Source organism: Rhinopithecus roxellana, chromosome 5 (genome assembly GCF_007565055.1).
Source record: "Rhinopithecus roxellana isolate Shanxi Qingling chromosome 5, ASM756505v1, whole genome shotgun sequence".
In the NCBI taxonomy this organism is placed as follows: Eukaryota; Metazoa; Chordata; class Mammalia; order Primates; family Cercopithecidae; genus Rhinopithecus; species Rhinopithecus roxellana.
This window is the reverse complement of record NC_044553.1, coordinates 162,217,084-162,234,817: the sequence shown is the minus strand read 5'-3', so window position 1 is coordinate 162,234,817 and position 17,734 is coordinate 162,217,084. Positions and strand designations below refer to the sequence as shown.

General features: G+C 55.1%; 1 protein-coding gene and 1 non-coding gene across 4 annotated transcripts; one reads left to right on the top strand and one right to left on the bottom strand.

The window, feature by feature from the left end:
- The first annotated feature begins 83 nt into the window (after positions 1-83).
- Positions 84-6,335, top strand: BAG5 (BCL2 associated athanogene 5). Of its 3 annotated transcripts, none has more exons than XM_010353598.2 (2): positions 84-305; positions 1,722-6,335. In XM_010353598.2, exon 2 carries the CDS (start codon positions 1,750-1,752, stop codon positions 3,091-3,093), a length of 1,344 nt encoding a protein of 447 aa, XP_010351900.1. In that variant the 5' UTR covers positions 84-305; positions 1,722-1,749; the 3' UTR covers positions 3,094-6,335. The 3 variants fall into 3 exon arrangements, with proteins under 3 accessions (XP_010351900.1, XP_010351901.1, XP_030785723.1); XM_010353599.2 differs by having other exon boundaries at positions 129-811; XM_030929863.1 differs by lacking the exon at positions 84-305 and adding an exon at positions 842-998.
- A 6,131-nt stretch (positions 6,336-12,466) lies between these two features.
- On the bottom strand, positions 12,467-12,528 carry LOC115897843. The gene has a single exon (XR_004057623.1). It is a non-coding gene; the product is annotated as a U7 small nuclear RNA (small nuclear RNA).
- Between the last annotated feature and the right edge of the window lie 5,206 nt (positions 12,529-17,734).

Sequence of the window (17,734 nt, the reverse complement as noted above, 5' to 3'; positions counted from 1 at the left end):
CCGAGGGAGGGCGGCGGCGCGGTCGACAGTGCGCTTTCCCCGCGGTACGACGGGCTACGGGAGCGGCGGGCGGAGCGGGCTGACCCGGGCGGCCACTCCTTGGTCGTTGGCACTCCAGGTTGCCTTGCCGCGTCGCTGGCGGTGGGCGTGGCGCTGTCGGCGGCTAGGCGCGGACGCCGGAGGAGGCGTCCCCGGGTTTAGGGGTGTTCGGCCAGGGGCGGGGCTGACTGGCCCGGGCGACTGCCGGAGCTGCGGAAGTCGTGGAAGCGTCGGCGACGCATCGCGCGATGGCGCGGGCGGGACAGGTGAGCGAAGCGCGGCGTGCGGCCTTTTCCCTCCGTCGGGGGGGACGAGTGGGGTCCCACCTCCGCGCGGGGCTCCCCGCTGGGCCACCCCTCCGCCAGCTCCCACCCCAGCGCAGCCTGTCGGCACAGGCCGAGCAGAGTTGGTCTCGGCGCCGTCCCCGTCCCTGGCTCGGACGCTGTCCAGGGGTGGTCGGGCCTTGGCTCCCCTCCTTCCCCGGCTTCCCCCGGCCGGGCCGAGGGCCCCTCGCGCGCCCATTGTGAGGTCAGGGCCTGCGGGCGCGCCCTGGCACCCAGGCCGAGACGCCCGGAGCGGCTGCTGCAGCCAGTAGCGGCCCCTTCACCGCCGGCCCCTTCACCGGCTGCCCCGCTCAGACCTAGTCTGGAGGGGCGCGAGGGATGCAGCTGGGGGCCCAGCTCCAGTGCCGCACCCCGTAAAGGGCTGATCTTCCACCTCGCCACCTCAGCCACGGGACGCCAAGATCGCAGCCAGCTCAGACCTCCTCTGGGTAAAGAGCCAAGAGGGAAGGGCGAGGCGGGGAGGAAGGAACTCGGGCCGCCTGCCCTCCGTGGCCTCCAGAACATCCACAGGGGATGGATGATGCGTTTCCATTGGTTACCTACCTTGAGCGAGCCGTTTGATAGAAGCCAAGAGCTTGAAACGTGCATTAGGAGATTGTGGACTCTCAGTGGGAGGCGAGTGAATGAATTATTCATAGTTACCACGTTTTCACAGGTTGTATTTTTTTGAGAGAGTGGAGCATGTTGGGGGCTGAGGAGGTGCTGGGCCTCGAAAGCCCAATGTGGCGCCCTTCAGCGCAATCCCCGTCGCTCTTCGTTACCTGTGGGGTTTTTTATCTCTTCAGGGAGACATCTGGGAGGGAAGATGTGTGAGGAGCTAAAAGGGTGGGGAGGGGAAGTGCACAAAGGGATGGAGAGAAACGAAGAAGTGGGGACCTTGGGGATATCTGAGAGCCACTGGTTTTTGTTCTACTGGTTCAGTTTATTTTGCTTAGAGTTTCTGGAAACTAGGCATAGCTGTGTGGCGGGGCGGGGTACTGTTAGTGTTCGGAAGGTTACAAGAGCTATTGTTTCACCTTGCATAAAGGTGCCCTGCTGGTTCCAAATAGTTTGTGCCGCGTACGGTGACTCACACCTTAATCCCAGCACTTTGAGAGGCGGGGGCAGGCGGATCGTCTGAGACTAGCCTGGGCAATATAGTGAGACCTGTCTCTACTAAAAATAACATTAGCTGGGCGTGGTGGTGTACGCCTGTAGTCCCAGCTACTGGGGAGGCTGAGGTGGGATGACTGCTCGAAAGTATACCTTTTTAAAATGAGAATTTTAGAATGACTTAGTATACCATTAGTGTTCTGCAGAAGCCTTGTGCTGTAATAAGTTATTCTTGTCATCTTTTAGTGCTTGTGAAACTGAACACAACAAAAGTATGGATATGGGAAACCAACATCCTTCTATTAGTAGGCTTCAGGAAATCCAAAAGGAAGTAAAAAGTGTAGAACAGCAAGTTGTCGGCTTCAGTGGTCTGTCAGATGACAAGAATTACAAGAAACTGGAGAGGTTTCTAACAAAACAGCTTTTTGAAATAGACTCTGTAGATACTGAAGGAAAAGGAGATATTCAGCAAGCTAGGAAGAGGGCAGCACAGGAGACAGAACGTCTTCTCAAAGAGTTGGAGCAGAATGCAAACCACCCACACCGGATTGAAATACAGAACATTTTTGAGGAAGCCCAGTCCCTCGTTAGAGAGAAAATTGTGCCATTTTATAATGGAGGCAACTGTGTAACTGATGAGTTTGAAGAAGGCATCCAGGATATCATTCTGAGGCTGACACATGTTAAAACTGGAGGAAAAATCTCCTTGCGGAAAGCAAGGTATCACACTTTAACCAAAATCTGTGCGGTGCAAGAGATTATCGAAGACTGCATGAAAAAGCAGCCTTCCCTGCCGCTTTCCGAGGATGCACATCCTTCCGTTGCCAAAATCAACTTTGTGATGTGTGAGGTGAACAAGGCCCGAGGGGTCCTGATTGCACTTCTAATGGGCGTGAACAACAGTGAGACCTGCAGGCACTTATCCTGTGTGCTCTCAGGGCTGATCGCTGACCTAGATGCTCTAGATGTGTGCGGCCGGACAGAAATCAGAAATTATCGGAGGGAGGTAGTAGAAGATATCAACAAATTATTGAAGTATCTGGATTTGGAAGAGGAAGCAGACACGACTAAAGCATTTGACCTGAGACAGAATCATTCCATTTTAAAAATAGAAAAGGTCCTCACGAGAATGAGAGAAATAAAAAATGAACTTCTCCAAGCACAAAACCCTCCTGAATTGTACCTGAGCTCCAAAACAGAATTGCAGGGTTTAATTGGACAGTTGGATGAGGTAAGTCTCGAAAAAAACCCTTGCATCCGGGAAGCCAGGAGAAGAGCAGTGATCGAGGTGCAAACTCTGATCACGTATATTGACTTGAAGGAGGCCCTTGAGAAAAGAAAGCTGTTTGCTTGTGAGGAGCACCCATCCCATAAAGCCGTCTGGAACGTCCTTGGAAACTTGTCTGAGATCCAGGGAGAAGTTCTTTCATTTGATGGAAATCGAACCGATAAGAACTACATCCGGCTGGAAGAGCTGCTCACCAAGCAGCTGCTAGCCCTGGATGCTGTTGATCCGCAGGGAGAAGAGAAGTGTAAGGCTGCCAGGAAACAGGCTGTGAAGCTTGCCCAGAATATTCTCAGCTATCTCGACCTGAAATCCGATGAATGGGAGTACTAAAATACCAGAGATCTCACTTTTGATATTGTTTTGCACTTCATATGTGCTTCTATGTATAGAGAGCTTTCAGTTCATTGATTTATACGTGCATATTTCAGTCTCAGTATTTATGATTGAAGCAAATTCTATTCAGTATCTGCTGCTTGTGATGTTGCAAGACAAATATCATTACAGCACATTAACTTTTCCATTCGGATCATTATCTATGATGTGGTGTGGTTTGTTTGGTTTGTCCTTTTTTTGTGTGTTTTCAATCAGAAAATGAAATAGAGGCAGCTTTTGTAAATTTAAAATGGGTTGTGCAAGCATTAAAATGCAGGTATTTCAGAATCTAGAACTAGGCATAACCTTACATAATACTAGGAAAATTATGAGAAAGGGGAAATTTTTGGTTAAATAGGAGTAAGGTTCAAACACAAGAAGTACATGTTCTGTTTTACTATGCTCGATGGAAGACATTTTTTTCACTTATTGGTCCTACCCAGCTTAATGGGGTGGGGTTTTTTTGTTTGTTGAGACAATCTGTTCTTTGTAAACATTTTTAGTTGGAAAAACAGCATCTGTGTTTTCCCCATGCTCTACATTTTAGAGAGAGGAATCCTGTTTTTGTGTGCAGCATAAGAAAATTGTGAAAACTAATAGCCAAAAAACCTTTGAGATTGCATTAAAGAGAAGGGATAAAGGACCAGCAATAATATCTTATAAATTGCTTTTTCTAAAATCTGAGCTTATAGTTTTCCTTAGTGAGTAATTCATAAGGACGGGAACCTTTAAATGAAGTTAATGGGCTTTAAAAAAAAAGAAAAGGAAGCACCCATACCTGTAGTTGGAGGATGAAGACCGGAGATGGGTTTCCAGTGTCAGGTTATACTAAAACTAAGCCAAAAAGTCTGAATGTAGCATGTAATGGTTCTCTTCTGTGGTCCAAGGCTGTAAAATGCTCAACCTTGTCACACCTCCCCGGTGCTGTGTTACAACGTGAGGGTGGATGCTGTCAGTAACCCAGAGGGACCAGGCCTTCCTAGGTTTTCCTAGGCAGTCAGCTGTTAACCACTCACATGGTAAATATCAAAACCACACCTGCTCCAGGACTAATTAGTGAAACTTGCTCGGAATTAAAGGCTTCCTCTGGGTGCCTGCTGAACACCTGAGCTCATGTTACGGGCATGTGGTTTCTCTGTTGCCTGAAAGAGCCATTAAAGTCAATCCTGCATGAAGCGTCTTTCTTCTGCTAAAGGATGTGTATTTCCGTCAGTACTTTCTGAGGATTCAGTATGAAGTAATTCCCCGAAGTTCTGAAGTGCCTTGAGAACACGTTGGTCCGGGTGTTATAACAGACTCCTCCTCCGGGTCACTTTTTGCCTGGTCATCCTATTAGAGTGCATCTTTGGAAATCCAGGGTAATATTATTCTCTTTCAGAGATGCTAATTTGGTAACTTTGTGTAGGGAAATTGTCACTCTACACAGCTGAAAGTATGCTGGCTAAAGGAGTAGCCTTAAATACCTAAACGATGACAAAAGCATAGCCCTTAACAGATCTTCAGTTTGTCTCTCAGTATTTCCCGATCATGAAAATCCCTTGGTCTTTCCTACTAGAAATGTTTAGAATCACTGGATGGTGGGGTCAGAGGGCAGTCGGTGTTGAGGCTGTGAGCTCCCACACTACTGCAGGTCCAGCTCCTGGGAACTGCGGGCTCAAGGCAGGTCATTCGAATCCACGTTTTGGCCAGAGTAGTTTTAGGATTGCTTTTCTGTATCCTAATTTTAGAATGCTCTTAAAATCTTGCGGAAGAGTTTTTATTTTTTATTTATTTATTTTTGAGATGTTGCCCAGGCTGAAGTGCAGTGCTGCCATCTCAGCTCACTACACTACAAGCTCCACCTCCCAGGTTCAGGTGATTCTCCTGCCTCAACCTCCTGAGCAGCTGGGATTACAGGCGTGAGCCACCACACCTGGCTAATTTTTGTATTTTTAGTAGAGACGGGGTTTCACCATGTTGGTCAGGCTGGTCTCGAACTCCTAACCTCGTGATCCGCCTGCCTCGGCCTCCCAAAGTGCTGGGATTATAGGTCTGAGCCACGGCGCCCAGCCCAGGAAGAATTTTAAATTAGAGATCTTTAATTATACCGCCAGGAAATCCTGATTACACTTCAGGCACATTCTTCACCACAGTAGTACTTACATTTTTAATTTCATTATGTAAAGTTAAACATCAGCATTCCCTTTAAAAGTATCCATTGTTCTTTGAAAGTAGATGTCTCTGTGATGCTTTTGAAACAAAAGTGTTTGTATACCTTTTGCCAAGCTCTGGGCATCCTGTGTGAGTACAGGGTGCTCAGCTCTTCCACGGTCATTTTGAATTGTTCACATGGGTTATTTTGGTCATGAAAATGATCAGATTGACCTTGAATGACTGTCAGGCATGGCTTTGCTTCTGGTTTCAATCTGTTCTAGATCCTTGTACCGGATTATTCTACTCCTGCAGTGAACCCTAGTGACACCGGATTTAGCTCTTCTCGGCCCTCATGGGGAGCTGTTTGTGTTAATATGAGCTACTGCATGTAATTCTTCAACGGGGCTTGTCACATTGTGTTGTATTTTTGTGATCTTACATGAAAGGAATCTGTACTGCAAGTAAAACCTACTCCCCAAAAATGTGTGGCCTTGGGTCTGCATTAAACACTAATCCATGTTCATGCCAAAAATGACTGGGAACGTTCGCTTGATTTACATTCAGTCAGTGCTGCTTTCAGATCACACTTTATCCAAACAGGAAAGCCAGTCAGCCTATAATGAAGTAGTTATTAAAATAAATGTTATGAATATGTCTACAAAGTGTACTGGTTTATTTTGCTAAAATGTACATATATTTGATATGATTTAGTTTGAGAAGCTCAGCCAGTTTTTCTCATTTGTTTGACTTTGACCATTTCTATCTGGTTTCTAAGGGTCTGAGCTTAGCTTGTATATGCAAGGTTTTTTTTTTTTTTTAGCACAGCTTTTCAGCTTTTAATTTGTTGGGTATTTTTCTTTTAATACCTAGGGAAATATTGGCCATCAATTTTGACGTATAATGCAAGTGTGTTTTTCTAGTACATGGGTTCCTGTCCCCTCTCTGTCAACTCTGACTCCTGGAACAGTGTGTCTTCAATAATTCAATGTTATTTTGAGATGCATGTATTAGTATACCCTTAGTTATTCTTGAAATAAAACCAGTTTCTTAGCTTATGCTTGCAGTGGTGAAAGGCTGTGAGTCTGAGGTGTGTGTTCTTTATATATTTATATATTATCACCTTCATGGACTGTCTGACTTGAATGAGGAGTCCTTATTTTTTTTGAAACGGAGTCTCGCTCTGTCGCCCGGGCTGGTGTGCAGTGGCGCGATCTTGGCTCCCTGCTAGCTCCGCCTCCCAGGTTCATGCCATTCTCCTGCCTCAGCCTCCCGAGTGGCTGGGACTACAGGCGCCGCCACCACGCCCGGCTAATTTTTTGTATTTTTAGTAGAGACGAGGTTTCAATGTGGCCTCGATCTCCTGACCTCGTGATCCACCCGCCTCGGCCTCCCAAAGTGCCGGGATGACAGGCGTGAGCCGCCGCGCCCGGCCTCCCAAAGTGCCGGGATTACAGGCGTGAGCCACCCGCCTCGGCCTCCCAAAGTGCTGGGATGACAGGCGTGAGCCGCCCGCCTCGGCCTCCCAAAGTGCTGGGATGACAGGCGTGAGCCGCCCGCCTCGGCCTCCCAAAGTGCTGGGATGACAGGCGTGAGCCGCCGCGCCCGGCCGTCTATTGTATTTTTGTTGTCTTCTCTGCCTGCTTTTATCTTTCAGGTGATCCAAACAGAGGCAGACTTTGCAAGCCTCGCAAACACATGATAGGCCCAGAGCCAAGAGGAATGATGTGTACAGTTAAAGAGAAACACTCTGGGGGAAATAAGAGCTTTTGAATAAATCCTCTACCACACGTGAGGATTTTTACCTGTTACACTGGAAGCAGCATTAACCAGGCTCCTAGCGTATCCTCGTGTTGCGCTGAGGATTGAAGGGTCCATTGTGCCACCAGTGGCCATGGAGAAATTCCAGTCTAGTCAGAGAAGGGATGAGGGGAGTCAGCCACTCCTGGTCTGTCTCAGGTGTGAATGTCTGGTGTCAGGGCAGGTGTCAAGCGCAAGCCGGAGAAAGACCAGTGGCTTAGGGAGGGGTCTCACCGCGCTCTTCAAGGCTGGTTAGAAATAGGACAGGAGTTGGCCGGGCGCAGTGGCTCAAGCCTGTAATCCCAGCACTTTGGGAGGCCGAGACGGGCAGATCACGAGGTCAGGAGATCGAGACCATCCTGGCTAACATGGTGAAACCCCGTCTCTACTAAAAATACAAAAAACTAGCCGGGCGACCTGGCGGGCGCCTGTAGTCCCAGCTACTCGGGAGGCTGAGGCAGGAGAATGGCGTGAACCCGGGAGGCGGAGCTTGCAGTGAGCTGAGATCCGGCCACTGCACTCCAGCCTGGGCAACAGAGCGAGACTCCGTCTCAAAAAAAAAAAAAAAGAAAGAAAGAAATAGGACAGGAGGCTGGGCGCGGTGGCTCAAGCCTGTAATCCCAGCACTTTGGGAGGCCGAGACGGGCGGATCACGAGGTCAGGAGATCGAGACCATCCTGGCTAACATGGTGAAACCCCGTCTCTACTAAAAAATACAAAAAACTAGCCGGGTGAGGTGGCAGGCACCTGTAGTCCCAGCTACTCGGGAGGCTGAGGCAGGAGAATGGCGTAAACCTGGGAGGCAGAGCTTGCAGTGAGCTGAGATCCAGCCACTGCACTCCAGCCTGGGCGACAGAGCGAGACTCCATCTCAAAAAATAAATAAATAAATAAGTAAATAAATAAAAAAGAAATAGGACAGGAGAGGGTGGGTGTGGTGGCTCATACCAGTAATCTTGGCACTTTGGGAAGCTAAGGTGGGAAGACTGCTTGAGCCCAGGGGTTCAAGACCAGCCTGGGCAACACAGACCCCATCTCTACAAAAAAATTAATATAATTTTTTTTTAAAAAAAACCCTGGAGTGGGCTGTGGGCTGAGCTGGAACGAGGTGGCAGGGGCTGAGGGGCAGTGCCCTGGCAAGCTTGGCTCTTGATTCTGGGTATAAGCTGGACCCTAATTGAGGGCCTCTTATATGCAGGTCTGGGGTCGCCCCTGCTGGTCAGGACATGTCTGAGGGCATCTTACAAAATGTTTTGGGTTCTTTTGTTTTTTACTGAAACAGGGTCTTAATATGTTGCCCAGGCTGGTCTCGAACTCCTGGGCTCAAGTGATCCTCCTACCTCAACCTCCCAAAGTGCCGGGATGACAGACATGAGCTACCGTGCTTCGCCTTGCTTTTCCATTTTGTGTAGTTATCATTGCACAGATTTTGGGGTCGGGGGGTTCACCAGGCAGCCTTAGGACTCTGTGTCCCTAGTTCTAGGTCTCCAGTTTGTGCCCTTTTTTATGCCAGTCACCAGCAGGCTGTTTCAGGCCCTCGCCCACGTGTTTGCCCTCTTGGTCTTTCTAAAGCACGGCTCTGATCGTATGGCTTTTCTGAATGAAAACCTTCCGTGACCTCCACGATTTCACCTGGCCACATCCCTGAGCAGTGTGGTCCAGAATGCCCCAGCAGCCCCAGCTCCACTGCCCGGCCATCTGTGCAGAATGTTCTATGTACGTTTTAAGCTCTCAGCACCCCTTGAGGCAGGTTTTTTATACTATCTGTTTCATAGATGATTCTGAGATTCAGGTGGTCCCTTGCCCAGGGAACTGCCCAGAGTCACTTGGCAAAGGAGGGAAGGACAATTTGGTTGCAGTTCAAGACTCAGCTGCCTGTTGGACTTAACCTGGAGAGTTGAAGAAATGGCTGGTGCTTGGGGCCCACCCCAGGGATTCTAGCTTCATCAGGATGGCATACAGTCTGGACATCAGGATTTCTAAAAGCTCCCACTTCAGGGAATGCTGGCCAAGTAGCTAAAGCAGGCTGGGGCCCAGACTGCTAGGTTCACATCTCAGCTGTCCCATTTTCCTCTTTTTTTTTTTTCGTGTCGCCCAGGCTGGAGTGCAATGGCACAATCTCGGCTCACTGCAACCTCTGCCTCCTGGGTTCAAGTGATTCTCCTGCCTCAGCCTCCCAAGTAGCTGGGATTACAGCCGTGCGCCACCACGCCCAGCTGATTTTTGTATTTTTAGTAGACACAAGGTTTCACCATGTTGGCCAGGATGGTCTCCATCTCTTGACCTCGTGATCTGCCCGCCTCAGCCTCCTAAAGTGCCGGCATGACAGGCGTGAGCCACCGTGCGTGGCGAGCTGTGCCACTTTCAAAGCTGAGCCCCTGAGCTTCCGTTGCTTCTGAAAGGTGGGCAGTACTCAGCGCTTAGGCTTGAAGGATTCAGCTGGTTAATGTGAAGCATTCAGCTCCAGTATTGCGTCTGGAAGCCACTGTATCAGTGAACCGGCATCCCTCATCGTGGAAAGACTGTCTCAAACCAGTGCTTCATTCTGTCCACACGCCTTCCACTGGTGAATTACAACTGCAAAAATGTATCTTTCTGCAGTAAGGTTGAAGTGAGGTAAAGCTGTTTCCCTCTTTAGGGTTCTCTGGTCTTTCCAGAGCTGCCAGGGGTCCGTGACCCCATTTGGTAAGGACTCGGTGCCGCACGCTGCCTCTCCATCTCTGGTCCCCGCTGCAGTCGTAGCGACTGGCAGGTTTTCAGTGTGTGTTAGACATTCCTTCCAGTTCTCGAACTGTTTCCCTGTGGCCGCGTTTTCATATGAATGTTGCCAGTTCCCCACCTTCTGTCTCCGTCTCACACTGGTGTCTGCCCCACCGCAGTCCTCTGTGGGTGTTGGGACATGGAGCTGGGTGGTTCTGAGTGCCAAGCGGAGCAAGGTCATCAGATGACTTTGCTGTTCATGGCCCCGGGTTCTGGTGCTCTCATCCGAAGCCCTCCCTGCCCATCCCTTGGGCCGTGGAGCGTATCTTCTGTTCCTGTACCCTATGAATAGCTCTTGAACACATTGGCTCACCTGTGTCTCCCACGCCAGGCCACAGTGCCTTTCAAGGCAAGATCTGTCTCTTCATCCATGCAGCCTCAGGTCCTGGCAGTAATGGGTACTCACATGCCTTTTGGATGAGCTGTTCTTTGGAAATAGTGTCCTTAGCTCCTGGCATGTAATAGGCATTCAGTGAATACTTGCTGAATAAATGAGTGGAAAAATCTCAGATCTTCAGATAGCTTCAGAGAGTTTAAAATCCTTCTGCTTATCGGCTCCAAAGGACCTTCCCTCTGCTGCACCTTCCACCAGGGCTCTGGGGTGGCCAGTCAGGATCTCTCACCTGAAGCCACCTCAACCCCGAGAGCCTGGGTGGAATCAGAAGTGCCTCCCACTCTGTCCCCAGGGCAGGAGGGCCAGCAGGGCAGACTGGATCACACCCTGCCTTGGAGCAGCAAGGCCTCTCCAATTCCAGAGCCCTTGGCTGACCACCGAGCCACAGAGGCCAGGCTGGCTGGAGCCTCTAAAGATGAGGGGTGGCGATGTTGGCTTCTGTCTCTGAAATTCATCTGCTCATGCTTGTGACACTGAAATGAGCAGTTAGCTCTGTGATTCCTGAGCCTGGGCCGACCTCCATGTCTTCGGTGCTGTTGGAAAGGACCAGGGAGGGGCAGTGTCAGGGCCAGCACGTGCCTAGTGTGCCTTTTAGACCGATTTGAGATGACGAGGAATCTTCTGGTTGCTGGGTGAAGTCCTTGAAGGAAACCTAACCTGTGGGGGTGAGGAGGACTGAGGGAGCCTAGCTGAGCCTTGGGGTGGACTCTCCATTTAACCAGCATCTGCCGAGTGCCTGTGAGGTGCTGGGGGCAAAGGCATGGAACTGGGGCAAGGGCCCCTGTAGAGACCACGTGGCCTTCTGAGGGATCCATCGCAAGGAGCTTTGGCCGGATGTGATGGGGTGGTTGAGAAGCCCAGGGAGGGTTCCTGGCAGAGGTGGGGAGGTTAGCTGGTCACAGACAAGCAGCAGAATGTGATGGAAAGTGCAGGAGCTCGTCTTCTTCCCAGGCACAACCGTAGTCGTGAACACTGTTCCAGTGGGTAAGCGGATAGCTTCCTTAGTGAGAGTGCCACCTGCCTGGGAGGCGGTAGTGCTGGCGGCTTGGCTGTGCTGACAGCTGCCACTGCTGCTGGAGCCTGGAGAGCTTGGCAGGGCCAGCCAAGCTGGACCACAAGCTGCTGGGACAGGGCTGGGGCCTGAGAGTCCTCCGAGGGACAGCAGGCAGCTCTGCTCTCCATAGGGTGAGGGAGAGAAGGGGACCTGAGAGCGCAGGGGTGGGGCCTAGGAGCTGCACGTCAGCCATGAGGAGGGGCAGCTGTGGATGGTTTTAGCCTGGGGAGTGACGGGCCATGCTTCTCTTTGGGATGGCCCCAGCAGGACAGCGCTCCGCCAGTCCCCGTGAGCCAGCGGCCGCTCTGCCACGCCTGCTCTTCCAGGCCGCCTCCACCCACACAGCCACGCCCCTGACTGTCGTTCCGAGTGGACATCGGCCCTTTTGGTGGCTTGTGTGTGCCCCGTGGTGACCCCATCCCCACCTAGCACTGTTCCAGGTGGGCAGGCATCCACTCAGCCTCTCCCCGCTGCTCGCCCAACTCCCTCCCAGACAGAAATGAGACCAGCAGAGACGCTCCCTTGGAGGCTGTCCATGAGCCTCAGAGCCCCAGGAGGGCCCTCCAGGCTGGTCCCGCCAGCCCAGGGTGCAGTACTGCCTGGGGTGAGGTGGGGGCTGCAGGTGGCTGGCAGTTCAGATACTGGAGCTCCCAGTGGGAGGGACGGCTAGCCACTCACCCAGAACCTTCCCGGAATGGGGGAGGAGAGAGCCCACTTGTGGCAGCATCAACAGGATTTTGAGGACACAGTTCTGGAACTGAAGGCCTGCAGAGAGCCTGGTGCAGGATGAGGTGTCAGACCTGGGCCCCTCCCAGGCCCCTGGGCTCCAGTGCTCCCGCCAAGTCCCCTGTGCCCACCAAGCCTCACCTGGTCATAAGGGGCCCAGGGCAGGTTTTCTTTTCAGACTGAGAACTGGGCCTCTGGGCCTGGTGAGGGGCAGTGGCCCAGCGGTGGCCACCTCCCAAGGCTTCTCTGTGGGGTAGGACACCCCTGCCAGGAAGGGCCGGTGTCCCAGCCCAGCCCTGAGGTGGGGAGCAGAGCTGCTGTGGCCCTGAAGCTGGATCAGAGCCTTTCCCTAGGAGCCTGGGCTTCGGGCCCTCCCTCCCCACCCAGCCAGGCTGGTTGGGGAAGGAACCACCTCGGAGTTGATTGAGGAAGACTTTTTTTTGCTTTTTCTTTTCTTGTATTTATTTAAAGGGCTTTCCAGTAAAGACCGGAAAACCTGCTAGTCAAATTCTAGAAGAGCTGCAACACTGGAAAAGACATTTTTGTAGCTAGTTCATAAACAAATTCACACACGCCACACTGCCGCCTTCTCAGCTCCCTTTCCCCAGCCCACCTCCATCACCTGCCCCTGCCCTCAGAGCACCGAGTCCCCCAGGGCCTGTGCCTCAGGGCAGCTGCCAGGACTGCCAGACCCCACCGGGGACTGTCTCCCTCCCCTGGGGACAAGCTCAGAGCTGCACTGGCTGGGGAGGCTCTGGGCGGAAGGGTGGAGAGACAAAGAGGTCTTTGTCTCCCTGTGGCTGGACGAGAGGACAGACAGGTCAGCCAAGGCTGTGTGACTGGGGAGGCCCACCTGAGGTCCCAGCCTCCTGCAGCCACCTACCTGGGGCCCTGACATGTGCAAGACATCTCTGTGTGCCTGTTTCCTGGCTGCAAGGTGGGGTCAGGCCACACACCATCCTGCCTCCCCACCTGGCTTCCCGCCCGGCATCACCAGCCCTCACAGCTTCATGTTCCTGCTGTTTGCCACTTTGGTGTGTTTGCTGGCCCCTTCCCCACGGGCACATGAACTCACCGCATCCCCAGTGCTTTCACAGGCTGGCGAGGGCTGGGAAGGGCAGACCGATAGAGGGCCATAACCGTGCAGGGCGGGGGCACCCAGGACTGCTGCGTGGACCAGGAGGGAGGAAGGAGGCAAGAAGCCATGTCCTGGCAGCTCGGAGGTCCTGCGCCTGCAGAGGCTGCGGCGGGGCAAGGTCGGGCAGGGCCAGGATCTGGCTCTGGCCTAGGTGAGGGGCGGCCAGGTAAGAAGCAGAAGGAGCTCCCCAGGGCCGCCTCTGTCACCTCATCTTCCTGCCAGGCCTGGGGCAGGGAGGGTACCCAGCAAGCGTCTGCAGGCTGACAGAAGGGCATGGTGCCCTAGGCTCAGTGTGGCTGGGAGCCAGGATGGAGCCATCTGCCCACCCCTGGGTCCCACGCCAGCCCTTCCTAGGTTGGGCAGGCTGGGCCTAGAGGGGCACCGGGGCCCTGCTCACACGGACAGAAACGGATGTGGAGGGCTGGCTGGGTTCCTCGCGGTCCCTCTCCCCTCTGCTGTCTCTGCGTGTACCAGTCACCCAGAGAGGGTGAGAGTGGAACGGCTGCTGTCTGGTGCTGGGTCATGGGCAGAAGCAGCCTCATGACCAGGCCACCTGATGGCCGTTCCCACAGAAAGAACCGGCTTGTGCTGTGTCCCAGCTCTGGCACGACCAAGCCATCCTCTGACCACCAGCAGCCAAAGTGCCCAGCGGGCAGCACGTGCCAGATGTCAGCTGCAGTCAGTCTCCAACCACAATGCCTGTGCTCTGCCCCTCCCTGCCCCATCGCCTTCAGAGGACCTAGCCCGATGCCAGGGGCCCCGCCACCTGAGACCCTGAGGACATGAAACTTGTTCCGTTCCTGCTTGTACTCCCGTACCTAGAGCAGCACCTGACTCAACACGCTGACACCTGCAGGTGCACCCTGCAGGTGGCATGGGCCCCAGGGGCGGCAGGAGCGGAGCTGAGGGGGCGGTTTTGCCTCCTGAGTTGGGGAACATGCTGCAAAGCTCCGTGGGCACCCGTCTCGTGGGGTACAGGGGGTCAGCAGGAACCGGTGCCCTCAGGTGTGGCTGGGTGTGCATGAGCCCTGTGCGTGTGCCACCAGGATCACCCGTGATGGAGTAGTCTGGGCCCCGCTGGGTGCACCTTTTACACAGAGCCTGGCACAGAGGCAGGGCCTTGCTGATGGCCAGAGATGAAAGATCCAGAAAGAGATCAGGAAATTGGGATGCTCAGATCCTCCCGGGGCTCCCCCAACTCTACTCCTCCAGCGCAGCTGGCATTTCTCTGCACATGGGAATGGAAAAAAAAATGAAGACTTTTCAAAAGCAGAGCCCAGAGCCAGGGCTGGGCATACTGGAGGCCCTGGAAGAACTTCAGGCAGCGGGTAGGGGACAGTGCCAGGACTGCCAGGGCTTTCTGGGCCCCACGAGCCAAGGCAGATTTGGAGGCTTTGCTGAGTGCCCCTGGGGGCAGCAGTGGGGTCGGGGGAGGGAGTCAGGGAAAGGATTTGGGGGCAGTGAGGACAGCACCAGGGGATGGGGGCGCCCAGGGTTCCGGCCTGGCTGGCAGGAGGAGGGGTCAGCCATGGGGCGGAGTTGTAGAGGCTGGGCAGCAGAACCCACTAGGCCTCACCGAGAGCAGAGGGCGCTGCTTCTTAAAGGTTCCGGGGGTGGTGGCGGGCGCCTGTGGCCCCAGCTACTCGGGAGGCTGAAGCATGAGAATTGCTTGAACTCAGAAGGCAGAGGTTGCATTGAGCCGAGATCATGCCACCGTACTCCAGCCTGGGCAACAGAGCGAGACCATCACACACACACAAAAATTTAAAAACTTACTGGGGATGTCAGGGTGCAGGTGTGGGGCAGCGAGGCGCCCAGCTGCCTTCTTGGGCTGCGGTCTGGTCTGGGCACTGCCTGTAGATGGCCACAGCAAGCCCAGGGTGCTCTTGGCAGCCCGGGACTCCTGGGTGTGTGTGCTCCTTCCTCTGTGCATCCGTTTCATCTCCCAGGAAAGGGCATCTTCTAGCCCTTAATCCTGACCCAGCCCCTCAAAGGAAAAGCAGGCATCCCAGCACCAGCGTGGCTATGCAGGCGGTCCTGTGGAGCAGGCCATGTGGGCCTGGGGAAGAGTGTGCAGGCTGGACTGCTGGAGCAAGGACCCCCAGGCTGGAGCCAGGCAGGCAGGTGAGAGTCTGGAGGGCCAGATCCCACAGGCCTTGGGGCAGCAGGCCCCGACAAGGGCAGGATTGCATCCCGGGTCAGCGGCTCCCACAGCACAGCACCAGTCCCAGGCTGCCCCTGGGCTGGGTTCTCTTCGGGGACCCCCCAAGCCTGGCCCACAGCAGCCCACCAAGCCTGGCCCAGTGACTGCCATGGACGCCCACACCGGCAGTAGGTCTGTGCCAGGGCAGACCCGAGAGCACGCCCCAGGGGGTACCTCTAGCTGAATGTGCAAGGCCTGTCCCTGCCGGGGTGGGGACCATGGCCTGGGCTGTTCTGGCCCGTTCCCTCACCCAGTCCCAGTGCACATGGGCCCTGCACAGCTCAGCATCGGCGCTGGCCAGGCTGGGTGGAGGGAGGACCCCAGACAGACCCTTGCTATCCACCGCCTTCCCTACAGCCCCTGGCTTGCAGGGTGGCTCACCTGCACAGCATGCGGCTCCCTGACCTTGGAGGCCCCCCAAACGCCAAGCGGCTGCCCCTCCAGGCCCCCACCTGCCTGCTTGGTTCTCCCATGTCTGGTCACCAGGCGGCGCCCAAGGTCAGGTTTTGCAGAGCCCAGAACACCGGAAGTGGTTTGGGGCCAGCCGGCTGGCGCAGCTATCCTGCCTGGGCCACACAGGGTGCACCTGCCCTGGCCAATGGTGGACAGGTGGCCATGGCCTCGCCTGAACTGCGCGTCTGTTCTGGGGGTGGATTGTGCTTGCGCGGGGGATCCAGTGACCGCCTGCCACCATCGTGGGTTGGTACGGAGTCCCCGCAGATCTGCCGGTCTCTAACCTACCCCCCAACCCCCTAGTTCTGCCACAGGCAGCCTGCCCTGCCTGCCAGCGTGGTTCTGTCATCAGGATGGTGGTGGCTCCCAGCCAGCTGGCAGGGGCTTGTCTTTCCCCATGGCAGGGCCTATGGGCAAGGCCTGTGCCATCAGCCCTGCGTCTCTGCACAGGTGGCCCCTTCCTTGGACCCTGGCCTGGCCCTCCTGGGTAATCTGTGCTCCTCTTCCACACCCCAAGCCAAATGCCACTTCTGGCCAGAAGCCTTTGGTGACTCCCCCGACACGTTCCTGTGTGCGGGCCCCGTCCCTGGCTAATGGGGTCACCATACTGCACAGTGGTGCTGGCAGCAACCAGGACAGCTCAGGCGGCCGTGCAGCAGACAGGGGTCACTGCTGTGCACAGCTGCCCCCGGAGCTGCCTCCATGCTGCACAGCTCAGCCAGTGGGCAGGGTGTGGGGCCACGGCACTGGCTGCCTTGTGCCTCGCTGGGCCCAGCGGGGGCTCTGGGTGTGGTGATGGAGAATCAGCGCCTGCCCTCCAGCCTGGCTTCTTGGTGGCAGAGGCCTCTGCCTAAAGTGAGCCTCGGCGCCTGTCGCTGAAGCTGCAGGAACAAGCCAGGTCCCCGCACCCTGGCCTCTACGTCCCCGAGGTCTCCCTGCTTTGCCCTTTCTCCCTCATTGCCCTAAAAGACCTCAGTGCCAGCAGACACACCTGCCACAGGGTCACCGAGGCAGCTGCCTCTGTGAAGTCCCCTCTCCCTCAGGAAGCTGTTTAGGGCCTCTCGGTACCCATTCCTGCTCTGCCCCAAGCCCAGCCCTGCCTTCTGAGAGCACCTCTGGGCACATCTTGCACAGCGTCACGCTCGGGAGGGCTGCAGGGGGACTGCTGGGTGACGAGGGCCCCACCCGTCAGCCTCAGCTCCAGCCTATCCCAGGGGCCTCAGATTCTAACAGGCAGCAGCGTTTATCCCAAAGGACTGACGCGCTCCTGGGGAAGCCACAGTCTCTGCAGCAGTGCCAAGAGCTGTGGGCCTCCTGTTGGGAAGGGACCGCCGGGTCCCCGTCCACTGGCCCCTCAGGAGCCAGCAGCGGCATGCGTGGGGTAAAGATCTCGGCCAGCTGTGTGTTGTTGGGCTGAAGACTGAGGCAGGGGTCAGAGGGCCCAGCTGTGGTCTTCAGAGAGGGCCTGGGTGTTCCCAGCGTTCCCACCCCCCAGCCTACAGCCTGTCCCCTCTCCAGGATGTCAACTGCAAGGAAGCCGTCCCACCCCTTGGTGGGGTCCTCGTCAGCAGGTTTCAGGGCAGCCAGGGACCCCAGGGCCATCTGTCTCCCCAGATACCCAGGTTCTCCGCCCTGTGACATCAGCTGACAACGGGAGTCAGGATGGGCCGCCCAGGGCCTCTCATGCATCAAGGGACCACCACCCTCCTGCTACACCCCGGCAACGCATTGCCACCCGGCCCCCTCCATGCCATCTCCAGGCCACTTTGTCCTGCCTGTAGGGCTGGTGGTGCCCACCCTACTTGGGGCTGTGAGCATCTAATGGGGCGCTTGGTGTCCAGTGGCCGGTGAGGCCCAGCCTCAGCTCGCCAGCATCAGAAATCCCAGCCCTCCCAGCACAGGGCCTCGAGGCTGTCCCACAGGCCCAGTGGTGGGGAGTGGG

What these genes read in the sequence shown, in the direction of transcription:
- BAG5 (XM_030929863.1), top strand. Translation starts at nt 901, where the DNA reads ATGATGCGTTTCCATTGGTTACCTACCTTGAGCGAGCCGTTTGATAGA. An exon ending in TTGTGGACTCTCAGTGGGAG is followed by an intron (nt 999 to 1,721) that starts GCGAGTGAATGA and finishes GTCATCTTTTAG; the next exon opens with TGCTTGTGAAACTGAACACA.